Raw genomic sequence first — 23,671 nt, forward strand, 5'->3', positions numbered from 1 at the left:
TCAGAGATCAGATTGGGGCAATACCACAGATTATAGTTGTAACCCTACATCATTGTAAGGAGAAGAAAATGAGAATAGTATAACGAGTTCTTTTCAAGTGTTTCAATTGGCTAAAATCTGTCCCCAATGACGTGGCCCCTGCTCTGCGGCGTCTCTCACCTGTGTTCCTGAGGTACCCTGCTGCCCTGGGGGGCCTGGCTCTCCTTGGGGACCCTGAGAGAGAAAAGGGGAGCGAGGAGGAAGAGACAATAGATGGTTTGAGACTTTAAGAATCGTTTGCTCTCAATGGGAATACACCAATATGTCCACCGAGGACAAAAGGACGGAAAAAACATTCACTGTCACTGACCAGGTTTCCTTTAGGACCGTGGGGCCCGTCGTTTCCACGCACACCCTGAGAGAGGAAAAAGAAAATAACACATTGAATAAATAGAAAAGATTGCTAGTTATCAATTCAGGGTAAACAACACACATGACCTTAAATAGCCTGCTACAAAATGACTGTCTAGATGTGTACAAGTGAGATGAACACGACCCTATACTGTAGGGCCGTTTTAGGGACTGGCATGAGGGTGATGTGGTCTACTGGCACTGTTCCACTGTGGTTCCAGGTCATATAGTTGCCTACTTTAGGGGTGTTTAGTACTTCCAGGGGTAGTATGAGGGTAAAGGAGTCATTCTGGGAGATAGTGAAACTATCCCAGTGCAGGGTTTGCTTGGTCATGGTAATGTTTTAAGGGGCACTGTCATTAGCATAATTTTGCATACTTTTTTGCTTATTTTAACCTAAAAAAAAGGCTTAATACTAGTAATTGATCTTATTTCAAGATATTTAACTTAATACTACAATTAATATAAAATATATTTGGTTTTATCTTGAAATAAGACACATTACTTGTATTAAGCCTTTTGTAGGTTAAAATAAGCAAAATGATCGACCAATGATGTTAGATAATTGAGTTTGTTACAAAAAAATAAGAAAATAACACAAATGTTAAGTTAATTATCACTCAATATAAGATATTTAGGCTTGCTTAGATGTGACTTTCTGCAGTGTAGCTTCACAGCCAAGTGGTTTTATGAGTGAACCTGACATTCCAGTGTGGTGCACCAATGTGTGTACGTACAGGAGGTCCGGAGATTCCGTTCGGACCTTTAGGACCGAGCAAACCACGAGGTCCCTAAAGACAAGAGCAAATCAACACGTTGACTTAACGCAGAGAGAAGGAGCCTGGAACTGGTCAATAACAAGCAAGCTAAAACAGCTAGTCGCTATAAACGAACATAATACACCCAAAAACATGGAATGGTGACGGTAGTGAGGAAGGAGCCAATGTCAACGGTAGCGTCAGAAACACACTCACTGGTTCACCTGGAAGTCCTCTGGGTCCGATGTCTCCGTCGTCTCCCTGGGAACAACAGACACAGGCAGACAAAGGTGAATGACAGAGACAGAATGTGAGGAAGGAGGAAGGAGTTTTGACAGATAAACGGGATCACGTTAAAAATGAAGGTAAACTCAGTCTGTGAAGTTATAGGTTAAGTGGCCACTGTAGTTCTGGCTGATAGACTCGGAGTTGTACGGATCTCTATGGAGACACGGGACTGATAGGTCAATGTCTGATGTTACGCCAAACTACTTACCCTCTCTCCGTCCTCTCCAGGACCTCCTTGGGGTCCCAATCCTCCGGTATCACCCTAGAATGGTGGAACAGAGAGGGAGGGAAAACAAATTAAACAACAGCATGCTGAACCACACTTCTATTTCACTCTGTTTTCTTTGATTTGATTGGACAGGATCCTCCTTCCTGGTTCATAATCTTGAGTCACAATAGATCCAGACCGAGTTGGTTGGTTTTCCCAATCCCTTGATGATTTCCATTCATTTGATAATAAACCTCTCTTTGATGAGTCCTCTACTATATTTCTACGATGGTGTGATGTGTTGACCTTGAACTCACCCTGTGTCCTTTGTCCCCAGGCAATCCAGGCAGGCCATCGAAACCGCGGTCACCCTGTCAGAGACAGACACGTCGTGTAAGGTGGCGGAGAAAACGAATTAGAACACAGTAGCAACAACACAATAAATACCGTGGCGTGTTCGAGACACAGTTGGAAGTCTGAGTCACATACAATCCACACTGAGAACGGAAAAATATCAAATGTGACCTGAACCATGTTTAAAAAGCAGCACACATGCAAAGTGCTGACCACACAGACAGTTATGGAGAAATGCGTGATCATAAGAAACAGAATTGGGAAGAAAAGACACAAATGATGTTTACAACAAAACTAGCAGCTGAGAGCTTGCCTTAGGCCCACCCTCTCCTGGCATGCCCCTGGCTCCATCAGCTCCAGCACGACCCTGAGGAGAGAGGGAACCACAGCGTTCACATCTTCTGTCACAGAATCTAATCTGCATGGCTGTAGACACAGCCCACCACTTAGCGGGAAGTAATGTACTGGCACGCATACAAGCAGTATGCACGTATCAACATTGGAACGTCGTCATAGAGTGCATCCGAAAGGGCACCTTATTCCCTACGTAGTGCACTACTTTTGACCAGGGCGCATACGGAATAGGCTGCCGTTTCGGCCGCATCCGAAAAGACGGTCACGGGGATCAGACGGCGCTCACTTACCCTTCTTCCTGATTTGCCGGGAGGTCCGCTCAAACCCTGTGGTCCTCTGGGGCCCTGAAGAACAAAATAGATGTCTGTGATGAATGCCTGTCTGAATTGAGGATCAATAATAAACACATACAGAGAAACAGTCTCTACCTCCACTTTACAGTTGAGGAAAAACAACCGTCTCTTTGGAACTGACCAGCACTACAGTGGTGTACAGGAACCTACATAAAGCCCGTCTGGGGTCAGAGCCAGACAAGGGGAAAGAGGTCCACGGACGTGGTTCTGGGATATCTCTTTACCTGAGGTCCAGGATCCCCACCTTCACCCTTCAGCCCAGCACTTCCAGGGGTACCCTGAGATAGAACAGAAACCATCATTACTGCGGAGGAACACACAGACGTCCATCGAATAGCCCAGCCACTCTGTTTCCTTCATCTCCTTGACGATCTGGGGGACCGTCAGTATATGGTCAATATTCTGGCACATTGTTCGATTGTGAATGAAGGAAATGCGATGGAGGAAGGGTGACGGTACACACCAGGGGTCCTGTGCGTCCAGTGTAGCCCATTGGTCCGGGTGGTCCCTTCAGAGCCAGCTAGGAGAAAGGAGAAACAAACAAGGTGTCAGTACTTACCCATTACTCAGACCATTCTTGAACACACGCTGAAGAACAACATGAGAACCTCTTAAAGAAGGTTGCGTTCAACCTGCATGTTGTCCTGATGTTGTGTTTGTTAAATCATTTTGGGGTGTTTTGTCGAGCGCGCTAAAGCTGTGTGATAAACCAGTGGGACGGACAGTGTTAACCTCTCATCACTCACCCTGGCCTGAGACAGAATGGCCTGAGCCTGGGCTTCCTGCGCTGACACCATGGGACCCTTGTCACCTCCACTGCTTCCGAAACGGAACTACAGAGAGGGGAAAAAATGGTCACCAAATGCAGCATCTTCAACCCATTGTCCTAATAGGAGGAGTAAATAATACTGAGGTGGAGGGAGGGAGGATGGGAGGGAGGATCGAGGGAGGATGGGAGGGAGGATCGAGGGAGGATGGGAGGGAGGATGGGAGGGAGGATCGGAGGGAGGATGGGAGGGAGGATGGGAGGGAGGATCGAGGGAGGATGGGAGGGAGGATGGGAGGGAGGATGGGAGGGAGGATGGGAGGGAGGATGGGAGGGAGGATGGGAGGGAGGATCGAGGGAGGATCGAAGGGAGGATGGGAGGGAGGATGGGAGGGAGGATCGAGGGAGGATGGGAGGGAGGATGGGAGGGAGGATCGAGGGAGGATGGGAGGGGGGATGGGAGGGAGGATCGGAGGGAGGATGGGAGGGAGGATCGGAGGGAGGATGGGAGGGAGGATCGAGGGAGGATGGGAGGGAGGATGGGAGGGAGGGAGGGAGGATCGAGGGAGGGATGATGGGAGGGAGGAGGGGGGGGGGGATCGAGGGAGGATGGGAGGGAGGAGCGAGGGAGGATGGGAGGGAGGATCGAGGGAGGATGGGAGGGAGGATGGGAGGGAGGATCGAGGGAGGATGGGAGGGAGGATCGAGGGAGGATGGGAGGGAGGATCGAGGGAGGATGGGAGGGAGGATGGGAGGGAGGATGGGAGGGAGGATCGGGGGAGGGAGGATGGGAGGGAGGATCGAGGGAGGGAGGATGGGAGGGAGGATGGGAGGGAGGATCGAGGGAGGATCGAGGGAGGATGGGAGGGAGGATCGAAGGGTCGATGAGAGAAAACAGAGAGTGAGAGAAGGAGAGGGACAGAAACAGAGGTCAGGAGGTGATGTAAGGGTGGATCTTGAAGACGATTGACAGGAGGGCACTCACGGGCAGCATGACGGACGTTCCAGGAGGGCCTGGCACCCCATCGGCACCAGCGATACCAGCCTTTCCAGGGAGGCCCTACAGGAGGAGAAACCAGCACAGCCCAGTCAGCCTCAGCCTCCACAACAAGACAACTACATCTCAACCATCGACAAACCCGAATAGAAAATAGAACTTTATCAGAACCACAGACATAAATATAAAGATTAAGACTCACCCTCTCGCCAGGATCACCGACAGAGCCAGGAGGGCCAGATGGGCCATTAGGTCCGGGGAGACCCTAAGAGAGAAGGAGAGGATGGTGGGGCGAGTACGGTAAGTAAAGGTGTTCTATTCTACCAGACACAATTCAGTAGAGAGAGAGAGAAAGAGGCAGACGAAGTGCACTTACTGCCTGTCCCTCTGGTCCCGGAGGTCCCTCAATCAACATACCCTGTGAAGAACGCAAAAACACGGAGAGTGTGAGAGAGGGGGTAGCATTTAAAATGTTAGACATGGCTAATTCTTCCCATAGAAATCCCAAATGGAACGCTAAACTGCTTCTTGTGAAGCTTATGGTGGTGCCCCCTGTAGATGGGGAGGTCACAGTGCACGGGAGTAGCTAGAATAACTCAACAATAACATTAATGGCAACTCACAGGCTCAAGGACAGCAGGCTCTCCCTTCTCGCCTTTTACGGCGCTCACTGAGGCCTGAGGAAAACACACATGTAACCCACAATACAGCACAGTCAATGCATATGCCTACAGACCCGACACACACTCCACCAAGAGCTTTGGTCAAACCTGTCGGCGTGACGTGCAGCCAACAGAGTGAGGTAGAAATAATCATAGAGGTGGGAAATAGTCATAAGAGCAACGACATGTGGACAGTTGGTTCACACGTGACCCAAAGGTAGCTCAAAATGGTTCTATGGCACGACCCTTGTCGAAATGAGCTGTTGTAGCGTTTGTTTGTAAAAGCAAGGGGACTATTTCAACGGTTAACCATTTCTCAATGGCATCGTTACATAGGACATTTTGTAGCTCCTTATCAAACTGAATAAATGAATGGATCGTAATCAAGTTACAGGAGACATACCTGCAAATGATGTGTGCTGGGTTGATAATACCAACATAGTGTTAATGAGAGATACATTCAGTGCAGACAGAATATATACCGGGGGTCTTTACTACTAAAGGCAAAACGAACAGAGTGGGTTTGAATCATAAAATGATTGCCTGAAAAATATTGCTTTTTACAAGGTTGTAGAAGCAATAAAGTTCACCTGTTTTTATGTCTGAAGTATTCTAATCGTAAGAGTAGTCTAAAGAGACCACAGTGTCTACAAGTGTAGAAACAAATCATGTAAGTAAGTCCAGCCCCTCGTTGGGCGCCAACTTTTCTCACAAAAAAAGTCTTCAGGGCATCCTTCCCTCAGGGTCGACCTATAACCTCAAGCTTAATAGCAAGTCCAAATCAAGCCATACACACAGAGAGGCATTAAAAACAAATGAGATCCGAGCCAGATCATTTGCTGCGCCTTTAGTACCTCTTTGTGTATGCATACTAAGTAGAGTATACGCCGAGTATACACAAATCATATTTCACATCCTGTTAGGATTGAAATCAAGACTTAGTGGAAGCGGAGTGACTTACGCCTCCCTCGTCTGTCACAGCGGACAGGGCGGGGCCCATGTTGCCCCCGGTCTCTCCCTCGGGCAGGGGCTCGTTGTAGTCCTTGTAGGAATAATCGTATTCCTTCATGCCCAGGTCTCCGGTCACATACTCCTCCTCAGTAAAGGCCTCGACCTCACCCCCTGCCTTGGCCAACTCTACCTCCTCTGCCACCAACGTTCCCTCCACCTGGGGCAGAGCGATGACGGAATGGAGGTGCCAAAGAAGAGAAAAAATAGGAGAGATGGAGAAAGAGAGAAGGGATAGGAAGAGAAAGAGAGGAGGACGAAGAGGATGATCGAAAAGAAATCCAAGATATTGATGAAAAGTAAAGTGACAGTAATGTCAATAGAGGGAAAAGGATGACAGTGAATGACAGATGAAGAAGCAGAGAGATACCGGGAGAAAAGGAGACGGCAGAGAGCGTGGTAAGTCTTACCTTTTGCGTAACACATACACTGACAAAGGGACATAGAGCACAGTGACACCTGGTGGACATCAAAAGAACAGCCAGTTCTTCAAGTAATTTCCTCACCAAAGCATGGAAAGCTTAAGGCTTCATGAATTCATTTAAGGGCCTCCTGGTCTTTCTGAGGCCATCATCTCTTACACACGTAGGCTTACAATAATGGCATGTTTCCACCAAAGCTTTTATGGTTTTACACCAGCTTGTGTGTTTGTGTCTAATGATTGAGTTATAGAAAAGAAAGTAGAATCAATTGTGGGCTAGCAATAATAATAGGTCATACAGTATAATAGTTTCGTTTTTAAGACTCACTGACACAAACACACAATGAGGTGAAGCACCCCACTTTGTGAAAACAAAAGCTGCTGCTATTTTGCAAAGCTATTAATACGTTATTTTATCTATTCAACTTACCACTGCTGGTTATGTGAAACATTTTGTAAAAGATCCGACATTGGTTATATAGATAAAAAATGACTGAATAGAATGCTGGCTATTGAAATAAAGTAACCTATTTATTTTGAAAAAGAAGAAAACAAAAATCAAATTCAAATGAAAATGTTTCCAATGTTTTACCATTTCTTTGAAGATGATAATGAAAGAATATATTCCTTTAAAATAAAGAGGACATAAAACAGAACTGTGAGGAAAGAGTCACACATTCAGGCTGATAGGGCTGAGGATAGCCACTATAATTCCCTCTCAAAATGCAGTTAGATATGCTGTCAAACGAGAATGCACGATATCCATTCCTTTGTTGTGTATATCAAATATTCTTATGCGACTCCCATTTTCTCAAGGTTTTTGTTCTCATTTCAAGACGAAGTGTGTTATCAAATAGAATCTTGATATGAGAACTAAAAATGATCTTGGGTTTAGGGGAAATGAGAGCCACATGAAAATGTTTGATAGGCCAAAATGAACGTGGTGCATTCCTCTTTGAAAAAGTGTGGCATGTCTCATAGCAATGGTGGCAATTTTTGGTTAGGATTGTTATAGTACGCGACAACTTGGTACACTACTTTGTTAAACTACTGGATGGCTGGGCTCACCTCCACATAGAAATTAATAGGAAGTATATAATAGTAACGAATATGTGCATTAACTTTAGCTGGGGAGTCTTTTGAACTAGTGTGATGGCCTTCTCCCACTGTTTCGCTATGTGCGGTTTACCTGGCCAGTGGTCGCTTCTTGTCCAATCACCTCACTCTCTGGCTGTAGGACCGCCTCCTCATAATAATAATCCGACTCTGTAGGGGTGTGGCCAGCCTCAGAATTTGCCGTTTCTACATCCTGATTGGTCAGTTCAAGAAGAGGTGGGGGGGGGGACCAAGTTGGAGGTAGGCAGGTTTGAAGGAGAAAGGGTGGTTAGCTTAAAGATGGTCAGGATCATGACGGATGTGTTTAAAGAAGGGACGAGACACATTACAGGGTATGTTTGTCAGGTAAACAATGAGTTTTGCCAATGAGTTCTCTGGCAAAACATGTTTTCAAAGCGTAGAAAATACACTTTGAGTAAGAAAGACATTTTAGCAGTTCAAAAAATCTTGACGACTCTAAATGTTGCCATCCGCAAGATTTAGGAAATCATCGAGATCAACTGTCCATGCTGAAATGTCTTTCTTGAATTCCCCGAACAAATTCGACTGTAAAAAGAAAGCCACAATGCCATGACAGGTTCATGAGGCCAAGTCTGCTCTTCTGCCGATGTCAGAAGGTTAGAGAAGGCCTCAAACTTGACAAATCCTGGTGAGAATCGAAGATCACTGTTATTAATAGTGGATGCATATTTTGTTCGGTCTCCTCCGTGAAGTGGGACAGACCAGAGACACGGGGAAAAGTTTGTACCACAAAAAGCAGCCTCACAGAACAAATTCAACTAGTTCCAGAGGTATTCGCAATAACTAAATACTTACTCGTTTTCAACACTTATCTGAGAATTGGAATACATATGGTTTCGACATTTCACCTTTTTTTTTTGAGAAACCATCTTAGCGCTTCATTACATTAACATACTCACCCATGTGAATGGTAATCGAGCCAGAGGTCTACGGTGTACACGGAATGAAGTTGAACTGATACCTAAGCATGTTTAGCGTGCTTCATTTCTGTGAGACTGCTTCAATCATATTTAACTCAAATATGATCAGGACAAGGACCCCAGTCTTTGAGTGAACACACGTTGTGAAGAGAAGAAAAGACAGAGAGAAATGGGAAACATGTTGTTGTGCGGTCTGCAGATTGTGTGGGTACGTACGTTTCCCTGTCTTCAATTTTCCGTGTAAGAAAGACATGCACACAGCTCATTCACTTGATTAGCGCACCACTCGTTATTATTTCATGATTTAAAAAAAAAAACACAAAAAAAGAAGACAACAGGCCTTGTGTGAACGTTGAGAACAGATTCGGAGTTTCAGGAGCTTTGAAGGAGAGTTTGTAAGGAAACGGAGAGGAGACTGTACAGGTAGCCATGCGTCAATATGACAGTCTGTTACACCGCTATATCATATAGGTTCTCACCATCATATAGATATATAAACGGAAGAGAGGGTCCAGGTTGATATGGGCCAACTTCCTTTCTGAGGTCCAGGTTGTCCACCACCTAGGTTTTACACTAAATTCTATAGTGGTTCGGGGGGTTTCAGCTACAAAACCGTCAAACTCTGCATCTTTTAGCTTTATAGATTTGTAAATCCAAGATTTGTAAATGATGATATGTATAATTTAGACAAGTATAAATCAGGTAGTTATTCTATAGATATGACTATGAAACAAATAAGTCACAGCTTTGTAGTATTACTGTAATCTATGTAAGTAATATACCCATGGTGAAGGTATGTAATCGTTGTGTGAAAAAAAATATTCTCTGCGCACCAAATGTGTCTGGGAAAAAAAAGTATTAGACCTAAAACTTGGCACTAAAACTATTATCCGTTTTAAGCAGACACTTCAAGTCTGCTTGTTGAACGGACATTTGCAGTAAAATCTGGATGGAGAACGACCTGGTTCCCAGAAGGGAGAGGTGGAAGATACAGCTCTGGACTGCCACCACGGGCTCTTTGTTTGTACCTGTTGATAACCGTTGCCCGGTTTCTTCTTTGGTTTTTCCGGCACAGGGACGACGGTGCCACTGAGTGCAGTCTTGCCAAAGGGAGGCATTTTTTGGGTCATCGATTTGATGTTATTTACATCAAGCGCCACCTTGGTTTTCTCTGGCAGCTCTTTCTTTGGTGCAGGTTTGGGGAAGGGAGGAACTTTGATGACGACCGACTCTGTTGGTTTGGCTTTAGTGATTTCGGTTTTTACTACTTTAACTTTGACTTCGGTTTCTGGTTTTGCTGGTTTCACTTTGCTGACCACAGTTTTGTCTATTTGAACTTTGGTGACTTTTCTTTCTGTCGGGGCTTTAGTGGTTCCAGGTTTGGCTGCTCCTACACCGTTGACATTAGCTTTTCTGTAACTGCCGCTTTTCCCATCACCATTAACTTTCTTATCCTCAGCAGTTTTACCGTTGCCATTAACTTTGGCCTCACCTTTTACTTTCTTCTCAACTACAGGTTGGGCATAGCCATTGACCTTGGAATTACCATTTAGTTTCTTCTCTACTACAGGCTTGCCATTGACTTTTTTTCCACCGCCATTTTTTGTGGCAGGTGTGGGCTTGACCACTGGTGTGACTGCAGTGGGTTTGATCTTGGCCAGGAGGACTTCAATTGCAGTTGGTTTGGCTTTGGCTTGTTTGGCCGGGGAAGGCTTGGCTTTGGTGGGCTTGGTGGCAGCAGGTTCGGTTTTAGCTAGTTTGGCTGTGGCAGGTGCGGCAGCTTTGGCCTCAAGCTTGGCAATCTCTGCTTTCGCAGGTTTGGATGGGGCAGGTTTTGCCGCCTTATCTACTACAGGTTTTGCAGCCTTAACTACTACAGGTTTTGCAGCCTTAACTACTACAGGTTTTGCAGCCTTAACTACTACAGGTTTTGCAGCCTTAACTACTACAGGTTTTGTCGCCTTAACTTCTACAGGTTTGGCCGCCTTTACTACAGGTTTTGCAGCCTTTACTACAGGTTTTACAGCCTTAACTACTACGGGTTTTGCCGCCTTAACTACTACAGGTTTTGCAGCCTTAACTACTACAGGTTTTGCAGCCTTAACTACTACAGGTTTTACAGCCTTAACTACTACAGGTTTTACAGCCTTAACTACTACAGGTTTGCGTTTGTCAGCATTGCCATTGGCATCCTTCTGTCGTTTATGCACATTGGTTGTGTTGTGTTGTAGTTTGTGAGGGTGGGTGGGTGTTGAGAGAGGAGAGGTAGAGAGATACATTGGGGGTGGGAGGGGATGAAGGGACAAGGGATGGATAGATGGAGAGAGAAAGACAAGGGTGGATGTTTTGAAACAATGATTTAAAGATGGCTTAGGCTTGGGTGATTAACTGAGAATGTTCTGGCATTACTGGATACAGCAGAAAGTGGGCACCTATAAAAAATACTTTGCGTCAATGTAGCACAGGAAAGATGGGAAATAAGCATTTTATAGCCAATTGAAACCTTGACTAATCGGAACAGGGTAGGAATGTAGTTATTTGCCAACGGCAACGTTCAAATTACAACAGGGGTCCGTGTAGAAGGATCTTTTGGCAGTCAATTTAATACAGCGTGTAGCCTAATACTCAGCACGCACAGTGCTGATGGATGCTGATCTCTCCAGTAATGCCATTCTCCAGATTTAAAAAAGCAGCATCTCTGTGCTAATGAAAACTGGAACCTGTGGCTGGCGGAGGCACTGGGGATATAACGGTCAGGTAAAGCTGTAGCCAAGGACACACTGAGAAGCCTCTGATGCACTGAGCCGTCCAACTGCAAGAGAGCTGTGAGCTCATTAGCCACAGAGAAGCAGCAGCACTGCGCAAAAGTTAGTTTGACTGGAGCGTGATCTGATATCGTGACTAGATGAAGAAAATACACAGATGGGAACAGATATATTCAAATGAAAGGCAAATACAAAAATATGTACAGTTTGTATGCATATATGTAGAGAATAGCTCATTGGACATGCTATGGGAAACATGTATATTACACATAATGAGATATTGACAACAAAGGGATAATATAGCATAAAAAAGGACATTAACAAACACAAGTATTTAGACAGGCAGTGAAACCGAGACACAGAGAGATTCACAGACAAATGGGCAGACGGGCATATTTAGACTCGTAGACAGACTCATTGAGACCTTAAATTGACCAAACGACAGGTAGACCGATAACAGTCAAATATGTGGACGCATGCGGTGACCTTTATACATACAAGCAGAAATGCAGTTGTTAATCCCATAATGAAACAGACATGCCAATGACACGTTAATACAGACACACCTGATGCACAGCATCCCTTTCTCACCCACTGCTGCCTGAGTTGAATAATCCCTCTCCATCCTCAACTAGTCATTTTATACAAATGCTCTGTTGTTTTGTCATAAGAATTTGCTTATACTGAGACTCAGACTCCGGGATATGACACTGAGTCTACCTTTAATACTTATTTTGGCACAAAACATGTACTGCATTAAGTTGTTATTTCCAAATTGAGGGTAATAATCATATGAGCAATGGCAAAAAAATGCTATCAAAATATATTGCCCATTGTTTTGTATTCATTCATGTTCCTTCCTTCTCTTGACAGTTGGTCCGGCCCAGTGTGGCCAGAGAATAAGGGAGAGAGGGGCAGTGTGCCCAGAGAATAAGGGAGAGAGGGGCAGTGTGGCCAGAGAATAAGGGAGAGAGGGGCAGTGTGGCCAGAGAATAAGGGAGAGAGGGGCAGTGTGGCCAGAGAATAAGGGAGAGAGGGGCAGTGTGGTCAGAGAATAAGGGAGAGAGGGGCAGTGGCCAGAGAATAAGGGAGAGAGGGGCAGTGTGGCCAGAGAATAAGGGAGAGAGGGGCAGTGTGGTCAGAGAATAAGGGAGAGAGGGGCAGTGTGGCCAGAGAATAAGGGAGAGAGGGGCAGTGTGGCCAGAGAATAAGGGAGAGAGGGGCAGTGTGGCCAGAGAATAAGGGAGAGAGGGGCAGTGTGGTCAGAGAATAAGGGAGAGAGGGGCAGTGTGTCAGAGAATAAGGGAGAGAGGGGCAGTGTGCCCAGAGAATAAGGGAGAGAGGGGCAGTGTGGTCAGAGAATAAGGGAGAGAGGGGCAGTGTGTGTGCTGTACCTGAACCCCCAGTGCCCCAACATTGTAAACATACCTACACATCCTCATATATACCACAAAGACAACATGTAAATGACATTCCTGCAACATTAATAACACAATGTTAATTCAATGTGATAGGTGAGGTGAAACGAGGTGATGTAAGAGGATGAGTGGTCGTGTGAAGGACATCATGAGAAGGGCAGCATTAGAGGAGAAATAGAGTGACAGGGAGAGAGGCATGGCGGCCTAAACTTTCACAATACTATAAGGGATTTCTTACAGTCGGAAATCCCTCTCATTGCAAAACATGTACAAAATGATGTACAAAAATGATGTCATTCTATTTTCATGTACTGAGCCTGAAACCTGTCTTTGCCTTCATACCTCTTTCTCTGTACCTCTATCTCTCCCTCCTTTCCCTCTATTTTGATTCTCTTCCTCCCTCTTTACCACCTGGTTGGGGGGAGGTGGAGGTGGACAGAGAGGGGAGGGGGTCTGTTGTTCCCCCATAATAATAGAGTTACTCATGGTCATCTTGCTCCTCATCAAAGTACTGAGAGAGATGGGGGTGTGGGCAAGAGGGTCACACAGGCAGAGGAATGGAGGACAGGAGGGGCGAAGAGTGAGTTTGAAAGGGAGAGAGGTGGAGAGGAATGCATGAAAGGAGAGAGTGGGGGGGGGTATGGTGGGGATGAGTGCATTGATTGGAAAAGTAAATAAAAGCAATGTTTTTCGATTCATTAGGCCTCCGTGTGTCGATTAATGTCCGGAGCGCTGGTAATGGAGACACATGGAGGGTCTAGATGAATGAGAAAACCACACAGCACTCATTTCAGCAGCATTTCTAAAACGTCTGTGATAGTCATGAAACTTCTCCATAGTCATGAAATGAAATGACGAAGAGTAGAGAAGCTGTCTGGTTGTATCATCCTCTTTCCCCAACCCCTCTGTCTTCCATTTTGTTAAAAAACAACAACATTGTATTCAAGTTGAGTTCAAATCAACTGTGATGCAACGCTTGTGTGTCTTTATTGCAATACGTCTTGCATCAGGATTTCAACAAACCCAAACAAATGAAAAACTCCATTTGACCTGACTTGACTTTTGCTCAGTGTCTCATCAGTTTGCCTGTATTACTGAAGTGCAACAGCATTGTTTTTATTGTGTGTGGTTTTGTAGTGGGCTCTCTTTTCATTGGATTCCCTCAGAACACACGTAGGTGAGGTGGAAAGTGGATAGATACAAATTCACAAAGCGAGAGGACAGAGCAGCACTTTGATGACTTCCTGGAGCGGTCGATGTCTGGGGATGACGAGGCCTCACCGCCTTTAGTGAGCAGAGGAGTTTGCGTGGACATGCCACCATATCAGCGATTATTGGGTTTAGGGTGGCGGTAGCGTGCTATAATGTGTTCTGCTGCATTAGCTTGTGTGGGTCGATGTTGTTTTATGCTGTGGTTGTGATGCTTGAAGTAGCTGGACTGCATGGATGGACTGTGGTGAGCTGCATGGATGGACTGTGGTGAGCTGCATGGATGGACTGTGGTGAGCTGCATGGATGGACTGTGGTGAGCTGCATGGATGGACTGTGGTGAGCTGCATGGATGGACTGTGGTGAGCTGCATGGATGGACTGTGGTGAGCTGCATGGATGGACTGTGGTGAGCTGCATGGATGGACTGTGGTGAGCTGCATTGATAGTCAGTGGAGCAATTTAGAGCCGCTGTGACTTTAGCAGGGTAATGGCGAATCCTAATTCACTTCAAGGTTACAGGTTCAGTGTATGCGGCGTTTTGCCGTGCTACTCACGTATGTGTTGGGGTCCTGGGACTGGGTTTTGGGTAGAGGGGAGTCACAGTCGGGGCTGTAGTGTTCACAGAAGTCATAAGCAGCTTGAGGGTTGGATGCGATCAGCAGCTGTTGGATATCACCCTGTGTGGGAGTGGGGAAAACAAACGGAAAACCTCGTTGAAACGAAAAAGTAATTGAATTGGAATCCGTTCCTGAGCTGAAAGCATATCCGCGGCTTTTGAAGACATCCGGGGTTTATCAGGTGTTTGTTGGACAAACAAGAAGATAAAGACGAAGGAAGAATATTGGTTATCCTGTCAATGTGAGTGGCTCAGCTTGGTAATGACATAACACGGTATGCTATTTAGTGAAGCAGATTGAACACCTCAATAAAAATGGTACCGCCACAACAGCCGTTAACGTTGACCCAGTAGCCTTCACACTCCCCAGCCCCCTTTCCTTCAAGACCACACACCTGTAACAACTCGATAGGTCAAAGTAGGAAGTAAGACCCACCTTCCGTTTTTCTCCCTGTCAGTTCTCAGGAAGGAGACGAGAAAAGGAAGCAATCTAATAACATTGGGACATGTATATCTCAATGGCATTAGTGTCATGTACACTGAGTGTACAAAACATTAGGAACACGTGCTCTCTCCATGACAGACTGAATCCAGGTGAAAGCTATGATCCCTTATTGATGTCACTTGTTAAAACCACTTCAATCAGTGTAGTTGAAGGGGAGGAGATGGGTTAAAGAAGGATTTTTAAAATGCGTGTGACAATTGAGACATGGATTGTGTATGTGTGCCATTCAGAGGGTGAACGGGCAAGACAAAATATTTAAGTGCCTTTATACGGGGTATAGGTGCCAGGCGCACCGTTTTGTGTCAAGAACTGCAACGCTGCTGGGTTTTTCATGCTCAACAGTTTCCCGTGTGTATCAAGAATGGTCCACCACCCAAACGATACCCAGCCAACTTGACACAAGTGTGGGAAGCATTGGAGTCAACATGGGCCAGCATCCTTGTGGAACATTTTCGACACCTTGTAGACTCCATGACCCGACGAATTGAGGCTGTTCTGAAGGCAACTCAAGGGGGTGCAACTCAAAATTAGGAAGATTGTTCCTAATGTTTTGTACACTCAGTGTTTAGCTCTATGGTACTGGTGACTAGTGCCTGACTGTGTGACCTCTGACCTGGAAGACCTCCTCATCCAGCAGGCGTGCTCCGAACACGGTGATGCCCTTTGTGTCCACCACGGGGCTTTTGCTGCGGGGCAAGGCCCTGGTCATGCGCTTCTTACAGTCCAGGAGCAGAGTGACGTTCTTCTTCGACACGGAGATAGCGATGCGATGCCACCTACAGGCAGGGAGGAGGTAAAGCACAACTGTGTAATGTGTTGGTGTGGGTTGCTTAAAGGAAACCCCAATATACACCGTTTAAGTTACACGTGTGTGTGTCGGTGTGTGTGACTTCACGCCAGACTGTTCTGGGACAGGGGTTTTCAAACCTCTCCTCTGGGACCCCTGGCCGATCCACACATTTAAACTATACCAGAGCTAACATACCAAAGTTCAACTTGTCCACTAATTATCAAGCCATTGATCAGTTGAATCAGTGACTGAGCTCAGGGCTACAACAAAATTGCAAAATGTCTGGGAGTCCTTGAGGAGAGGTTTGAAAACCACCATTCTGAGGCTAAATGAGTCAAATCTCAGAACAACCCTACAAAATCTGACTAATGAAGAAGATACTCAGATGATGTAGTGTGTATGAAACAAAAACAACCATGCATGGAAACACTGACACACACACACACACACACACCCCACACACACAAACACAGAGCCGCGGGACGTGTTGTTACTGACTTGCCGTCGGCCAGGTTGACGCCACTGAAGAGGGGGTAGTCCTCGGGTGCGGGCTTGCCGGTCTGGTCCTCGTACAGGAAGACAGGGGAGCGTCCCAGCTCCACCCCCAGCTGCTGGACACCCTGCTCACTGTAGATGGACAGCAGGAAGGCCTGGAGGCCCGCATGGGCCTTGACCAGAGCCATGATGGAGAAGTTCTCCGGGAAACGACCTGGGGGAGACGGGGGGAGGAGGAGGCATGAAGAGAAGAAAAGAGGAGGAGTAAAGCAGAAAGGGGAGAACAGGAGGCATTGGGGGAAGAAGGATATTAGATACAGTGGATGGGCAGATGATTAATGAGATTAATTCATGAAAATTAGAGTTAGGACTGACTAGCAGTTGCGTGTTTTATTGGAATTTAAAAGCGAGGGTTTGAAGGACTAAAGTGTGAACAGACAGGTGGGTGTAGAGAAATCGAGAACCCAAACAAACAAAAAATGAGCTTAAATGAGCGTTTTGACTTTTCAGAATATCTTTCAACCACTGAAGTGCTACAATCCTAACGCGCTTCAGGGTCTCAGACGGTAGTTAGTTGGCTCTTAATGTGTTTCGTCTTCGTCTCCTCCAAAGGCATTTACATTTCACATGCTCTTGCACGAAATGATCATATGCCTAACACAAAAGCAATCTAGCACTAAAGCTGCAAAGTTATGGTCCAACTAACCTCCTTAAGGTAATTGTAAGATGAAAATAAACCCTAAAACCGAACAACAATGATAAGAAACGCACACAAAAAAGGGACACAAATAGCAATCATGACACATTACAAAAAATTAATTCACAGAATGCACGAGGCATGAATTGTGCGCCCCAGTTTGTTTCCATTGTTTCAGCAATCCTATTTACAGGTTATGTCGACCACATCTTTCCCAAGTCAACCTGAGGGATGAGGTATGTTGTAGCTTTAGTTCATTTGAGGCCTGGGTCGTGTTCATTAGCGCACGCATCGGAAGACGTCTGAAATGTTTTGCAACAAAAAACGAAAATGAACATTTCCTATTGGGAAAGTACAGGCAGTCCATCCCTGTTTCAGTCTGTTTTCATCCGTTTGGTGCCTAATGAACACGACCCAGTTAGACATGGAAATAGAGGTACCTGAGAAGAGCTGATTGGTAGGGGCAGAGATCTGGGCCTTCTTGGAGATGCGGTAGGCGTGGTCAGCGGTACCGGCGCGCCGGGAGGTGCAGAAGCCTGGAACCTTACGCACCCCCTCGGGGAGAGAGGGCAGCTGCAGCATCCGCAACACATCCACTGGATCTGAGGAGAGACGGCGAGCGGGAGAGGGTTAATAAATTGAAAAAACGCATGGAGTTATGGTCGTGGGCCTTGGTTACATCTTCGCGGATGGACTCCGTCATGATATAGAGTAGTTTTGACATTGAAACCAATTGATAAGAACCATCTTACAGATCACAATAGTTTCTGTATTGACCTTGGTCTGAGACCCACCACCATGGGCAATAACCATTCCAGTTAGATTTGTAGATTCAATATTAGGCCTGTATCTTAAAGTTACGCTCTAAGTATCCTCCACATAATCATGGCTATAAACTTTTACGGTAATAAAAAGTCCCCATGCCAAGTCCACCATCTTCTACACTCCCGCTAACCCCAGGAACAGCCTCCTCTATTCGACCAGTGTCTGTCAAGCAAATATAACAAGCGCCATATATGTGATAGTGCTGAGTCATGGAAGCCTGTGTAAACAGAATAGACCGGCCGCTGACATCGCCGCCAATCTCACATCCTGCCTCCAGACCAGGTATGACTGTCTGTCAATCGGACGACGAAAGAAACGCACACCTGTTGAGGCGAGGTGCTGGCTAGCGGAGTAGAACACGTGAAAATGAAAGGCAGAGCCGCACACTCTAGGAGCTCCAGATGCAATAATTGAATAGCCAACGGTTCGACAGGCAAGGCTGTAATGACTATCCCTCACACTTTGCTTAGCTGAACCAATCGGCTGACTCCTCAGGGCAGGTTTTCCAGGCCCACATTAAACCTACTTCTGGGCAACAACAACAAAAACTTTCAAATGGGGATTCTCAATTGAGCGTGAATTTTGGCTAAGATCTGGGTCCAGGAAACTGGTCTGTTCTGCCCAAGTAAGACTTGGGTTGGATAAGATGCGGAATGCTATAGCTTTCTTGCGATGCAAGACGGCATGCTTGAATTCATGTACTCAACAAAGCAAGTATTACTTCAAATATGCTCTATTACCGAGCAGGAGGAATCATTTTGACTCCACCCAGTTACCAATTTAGCCGGAACGGGGCCCTTGGTTGGTTCAGGAATGTGGCAAAGTACCTGGACACTCCAACAAGAGAGCCGTGTGCAGCCCAAGGAAGCCAGGTACTTCCATCGTTCTTTACTATGTTTCGGTGGAGGGACTTTTTTCAAAGTTGCATTATTTTTGTTGGTCTTGGCTGCCCTGTCTGTGTTCGAGATGCTAGGTGGAGTTTTCTACGCTGTTAGTGGGGTGGCAAAGATGAATTTATGGTGCACCCTGCAGTGACACTAGTCCTAATATCCTAAGGCAGGAATTGTGGGAATGACCTGGATAACCGCAGACCTTCAATATGCATTCAAATGACATCTTTAATGTCGCCATTACAATGGAAAACAGTGAGCCACATTTACTAGAGTTATTCCCAGCCACTTGAATAAACAGCACTTTTGACATGAAAGAGGAAAGCAATCATAGGAATATTTTAATTATCTGAAAAATCACAGTCATACGTAACGATATGATACAATTATTCCCATAGGAAAGTCTGTACTCTGTATTATAGTGTAAACACCACTGAATTAGAACATACGGTATGACATCATTTTTAGCACAATGATCCAATCCAGGCTCATTGTGTTTAGGTGACACCCAGAGTTAACAACCAGTTTGAAGGCCTCAGGTGATGATATTTATGGGGAACTCTCAAATGGTGCGTTAATATTGACTCGGAGAATCGCGACCACAGTCTATTACCAGCACACTAAACTCTGAGAGACAGAGAGAGGGAAGAGGACGGGTCAAGGGTCTATGAGAGAGGGAACTCTTTATAAACACAGAGAGAGAGAGAGAGAGAGAGAGAGAGAGAGAGAAAGAGCGATATTGTAATGCCCCATTAACTCTCCAAAACAGTAACTGGGAGAACGAGACAGGGGGGAGAGAGGGAGAGGGAGGGAGAGAAGGGGGTAGAAACAGGGAGAGAGAGAGAGAGAGAGAGAGAGACACAGAGAGGGACAAGGGAGAAGGAGAGAAACTGCAGACAGCACAGCCCTGTGATGCTGGATACTGTATCAGATTCCACCGCAGGATCACACACACAATGAGCACCTCTGTTTCGGCCCACTCACAGCTGCCCTGCTCATTGAGCCCTTCCTGCCAGGAGGTCTTGGGAGAGGAGGACGAACAAATAAAACGACAAACACACACCCATAAAAAAAACATACACGCGGGACAAATATGGAGCCATCCGGGGGTAGACAAGCCACCTCTCTCTCTTTGCCCGCTTTCATTCTCCTCTCTCCCTCTCCTTTAAGTCACACATTTTGGTCACAGAGTAAAGATCACCCTGTACACAGTGTCTTTAAAGGGGAGGACCGGGTGTGTGAAAGGAGTAAACGCCCTGTACTGTAAATGATAATCATTCTATTATCCCTCACGTTGCTTTATTCACAGCAGCCCAGCAGTGAGCTACAGTAATGACAAAATCACATTGAAATTGAAATTGAACTCGGCTATCTATGTATTTCATGCAAATAGCCTACATACAATAAGTAGTATCCATTATCCACCAGGATGTTAGACATTGTTCTTGGAGCCTTTTCTATGTAGGCCTTATTATCATCAACAAAACGTTTTCACATATCAACCAATCAAAACAATCCTAAATGTAAGACCATTGGAACATGTCGTGTAATGTAATGTAAACAAATAGGAGTGGCACAGCTGTTTTAATGTAATTAACTTCATTGACCACTAGATGGAGCCAGGTCAGACACAGAACTCTCCTGACGGCTGTCAGAACAGGGGCCTGTTCAGGAGGGTGAAACGTTACAGAGCGCTCAGATAGAAAAGTACTGAGTAGAGCAGATGTGATTGTCTGTCAAGGTAGAATAAGGTCTCCTGTTAGCTCTATTCATTACATTTCTATCTGCACTTCCAATGGTTCATTTCACCCACAATTCTTTCCAAAGGCATAATTAACATTAATATACAAACGATATATTGGGGCCGAAAATCAATCTATGCTTTGATAGGATGGCATAAAACTGATGGGTAAAGCCTACTGTTTCATTACATTTATGACAGAGTGCATACTGTACATACACCACACATACACACACACAAACACCAATAAAACCAATCGATGCCATCCATAACGGATCACAGTTTAAACACTGAGTCCATACACCCACGCTCCAGATGACCCTATAGACGGGTGCACTGGTGCCCATTACAACTGCAGAGCTTTTGTAACACTGTCCAACGTTCAACAAGGAGAACGAGAATCAGTGCTGAGGAGTGTTCTTCACTTCACCCCGTGGGTAACCTCACGTTTCTCTCCTCCACCCTCGCACCTTTCAGGGGCATCCTTGTACAGCGGCGGCAAATACCCGACAGACACACCACCTGACACCTTGACCCCCCTCACCTTCACTGTCACACAAAGCTGACATTGTTAGAGAGAGACAGAGAGAAAAACAGAGAGAGGGACAACAGGAAAGTGTTGCAGACAGGATGGAATGAGGAGACTAAAACAGGAAGTGAAAAGGGCTAAAACATATGGGAGATGATTGGAGAACACACAACGCTTTTTTTTTTAAAGGCATGAATCCAGACCAAAACCAAGTTTGTCCTCAGTTTTCCTCTCTTTCGTTCTCTGCAATAGAAAGGCATGTGTTCAGCTCAGACTGGAGGCCTGTAATTTACAATCATCATTCTCTGTAGTTATAATGTATTTATAATCCTCCATGTACACAGACAGAAAATCCATTATAACCACCCACACTATAAAAAGAAGTTGTTGAGGCATATGATACATATATTTAGATACAATTAGGACTTAATATGAAAGAATGCACAACTTCAAAGTGAGGTATGTACATACATGTACATACAGGGCTCAGGAAAAACAACTTTTTCAGAAAGCCTAGCTACCGCACGCACACCTCAGTGTCTAGTCCTAATATGGTTATGAATATCTCCGGACGTGTTTTGATTGACAGAGACGTCACAAGACACCAGGTCACATGATCACACAATCTATCGTAGCCCCTGACTACAGCTCAGGCCTAACCTCTTAATGGTTGCATTGTTGTTGTTGTTGTTGTCCGAGACCTGCAGCCTCAAAAACATCAGGCAGTGTAGAAGATCACAATAGTGAAATGTGTACAGGTCAATGCTGTAGAAAACCCACAGGAAAGCACTCATTCTCCAAAGCAAGGGATCGTACCCTCAAGCAATGATAAGTGAATGGTAGGACAAGACAAGCAGGATAGTATGGGGGACAGTGGTGAATCACAGTTCATTCTTTACATTATAAAGTCAATGAGGAGGTGGGTTAGCTACAGCCTGGTTAAAACAGACTGAGTGCTACGTTCACTAATGTTTTACTTAGAGTGTAGTGTTTAGTCTGGTTTAACCAGGCTAGGAAGATTTAAACCTAACCATTGCCCTATGCTACAAAACTAGGCCTATCCCTGATTGGCAGTTCTACTGCAGAGTGCCAACGTGGACCGTGAGGCATGTGGTTCAGTTCAGTCAGTGACTCAGTTGGGCCGTGGACAGGACTTAGCCTTAAGGGAGGATACGTGAACCACAAGGTAGGACCACTAGGCCATAATGTGAGAGGCCTTGGTGCCCTACTAAAACGTGCAGCCCAAACAGCCAGCGGCAGAGAATGTTAACTGAGGCATAGCTGGAAGGCTAAAAGATACTGCACACGTCTTCTTGGCAGTTCGGCCTAGTATCCAACAGAAGCACAAGCAAGAATCCAACTCGGGGAGCAACAACTTAGTGCCTTTCCGTGTTAAACACATGGCTTAAATTGACCCCACATCGTAACCAGGTGCTCCACAACTCTGTTTTACATGTAGGCCTAAAAGTCTAAATTCAATGCCTTATATAGACATACAACATACAGTGTTGGTACTTTTTAATGCAGCCATAGCTGCCATGCAGCTCTACAGCACTCTGCACAACCAGGAAGGAGTCCGACTGGAAAACAGTGAAATCAAACCAGACTGAGGCCTAAGCAAAGTATTACCGAAGAGCTTCCGGCCGATTCACCACTGAGCCGAGGAACGGTGACTAAGTCAGGCTCGTTAAATAGTGCTGCGGAACGAGGCAGGTGACAGAACGATAAGGTATCACCGTCCTTGTTTGTGGAGGCACTTGGCAACGGTCCATCCAAGTCTGGAAATACCCTTCAGAAAATCACCTGTCGTTCTGAAATCTTTATAGGTGAGCACTACCTTGAGTTAGAACAGCATTTGAGGTGGGGAGATGATGGCAGGCGACAATTTGTAATCTCTAAATGGCCCACTATGTTATATGAAGGGGGTTAGGGGTTGCATAGACCATACAAGCAGCCGTTGCAACACAGCAACTTCCAGTGAATTGTCCCCAACAGCAAAGCCGTGTGATTCTCTTGCGCCGGGGTCTCTGCAACCATACGATGTGGAAATCATTGGTCTCTAAAACACTTACCGTGCTCATAAAACGAAGAGAATTCTAAATGACTAGGACCATGAATTATAACTTCAGTTCAGTTCCTGAGTAATACTGCAATAACAGAATGCTATTTATATGCTATTTATAGTATAACATCTCATGTATGTCCACTCATGGACAGCTGATGCCTTCAAATGTATAAAATATTGCCTGTCTGAAATAATTGATACAAATCGACATGCAAAAGTATCCGTCTAGGTTTCCGGACACGCCTGCACACACTTCCTGCAACCAGGGAAATGACAGTGACTGGTTCACCAGGAACAGGAGACCTAGACTGACAGTGTATGATTATGCTTTGGCATGTCAATTCTCAGAAAACAGCTTGAAGATGTCTAACTATCTCCCTCGCAAAACCCAAATCACCTCCCTCAAAAGCAGAGCGCTGAAAGAGCCTCTAGTCTGATGGGCAACTGCGGTTCGTCTGAAACGTGACCATGACATTTACGGTTGGCAGCGACCATGAACTGGTTCGGC

General features: G+C 45.6%; 1 protein-coding gene across 7 annotated transcripts in view; it reads right to left on the minus strand.

Annotated features, from left to right (window-relative positions):
• Positions 1-23,671, minus strand: part of LOC118398949 (collagen alpha-2(XI) chain-like) — a 45,802-nt gene that overhangs the window by 17,445 nt on the left and 4,686 nt on the right. For 2 of the 7 annotated variants that reach the window (XM_052472036.1, XM_052472033.1), the window contains exons 2-23: positions 17,554-17,715; positions 16,420-16,630; positions 15,745-15,907; positions 14,565-14,687; positions 9,645-10,811; positions 7,749-7,868; positions 6,092-6,298; positions 5,092-5,145; positions 4,845-4,886; positions 4,671-4,733; positions 4,457-4,531; positions 3,452-3,538; positions 3,169-3,225; positions 2,930-2,983; positions 2,643-2,696; positions 2,312-2,365; positions 1,962-2,015; positions 1,645-1,698; positions 1,365-1,409; positions 1,128-1,181; positions 350-394; positions 160-213 (exon numbers count right to left, since the gene is read on the minus strand). In XM_052472036.1, the coding sequence (XP_052327996.1) occupies positions 160-213; positions 350-394; positions 1,128-1,181; positions 1,365-1,409; positions 1,645-1,698; positions 1,962-2,015; positions 2,312-2,365; positions 2,643-2,696; positions 2,930-2,983; positions 3,169-3,225; positions 3,452-3,538; positions 4,457-4,531; positions 4,671-4,733; positions 4,845-4,886; positions 5,092-5,145; positions 6,092-6,298; positions 7,749-7,868; positions 9,645-10,811; positions 14,565-14,687; positions 15,745-15,907; positions 16,420-16,630; positions 17,554-17,715 (2,999 nt within the window). Of the gene's footprint in view, positions 1-159; positions 214-349; positions 395-1,127; positions 1,182-1,364; positions 1,410-1,644; positions 1,699-1,961; positions 2,016-2,311; positions 2,366-2,642; positions 2,697-2,929; positions 2,984-3,168; positions 3,226-3,451; positions 3,539-4,456; positions 4,532-4,670; positions 4,734-4,844; positions 4,887-5,091; positions 5,146-6,091; positions 6,299-7,748; positions 7,869-8,832; positions 9,591-9,644; positions 10,812-14,564; positions 14,688-15,744; positions 15,908-16,419; positions 16,631-17,553; positions 17,716-23,671 lie in introns of those variants that run through there. The other 5 variants (XM_052472034.1, XM_052472037.1, XM_052472035.1 and 2 more) reach the window with 5 other exon arrangements.

This window comes from Oncorhynchus keta, chromosome 20 (genome assembly GCF_023373465.1).
Source record: "Oncorhynchus keta strain PuntledgeMale-10-30-2019 chromosome 20, Oket_V2, whole genome shotgun sequence".
Classification (NCBI taxonomy): domain Eukaryota; kingdom Metazoa; phylum Chordata; class Actinopteri; order Salmoniformes; family Salmonidae; genus Oncorhynchus; species Oncorhynchus keta.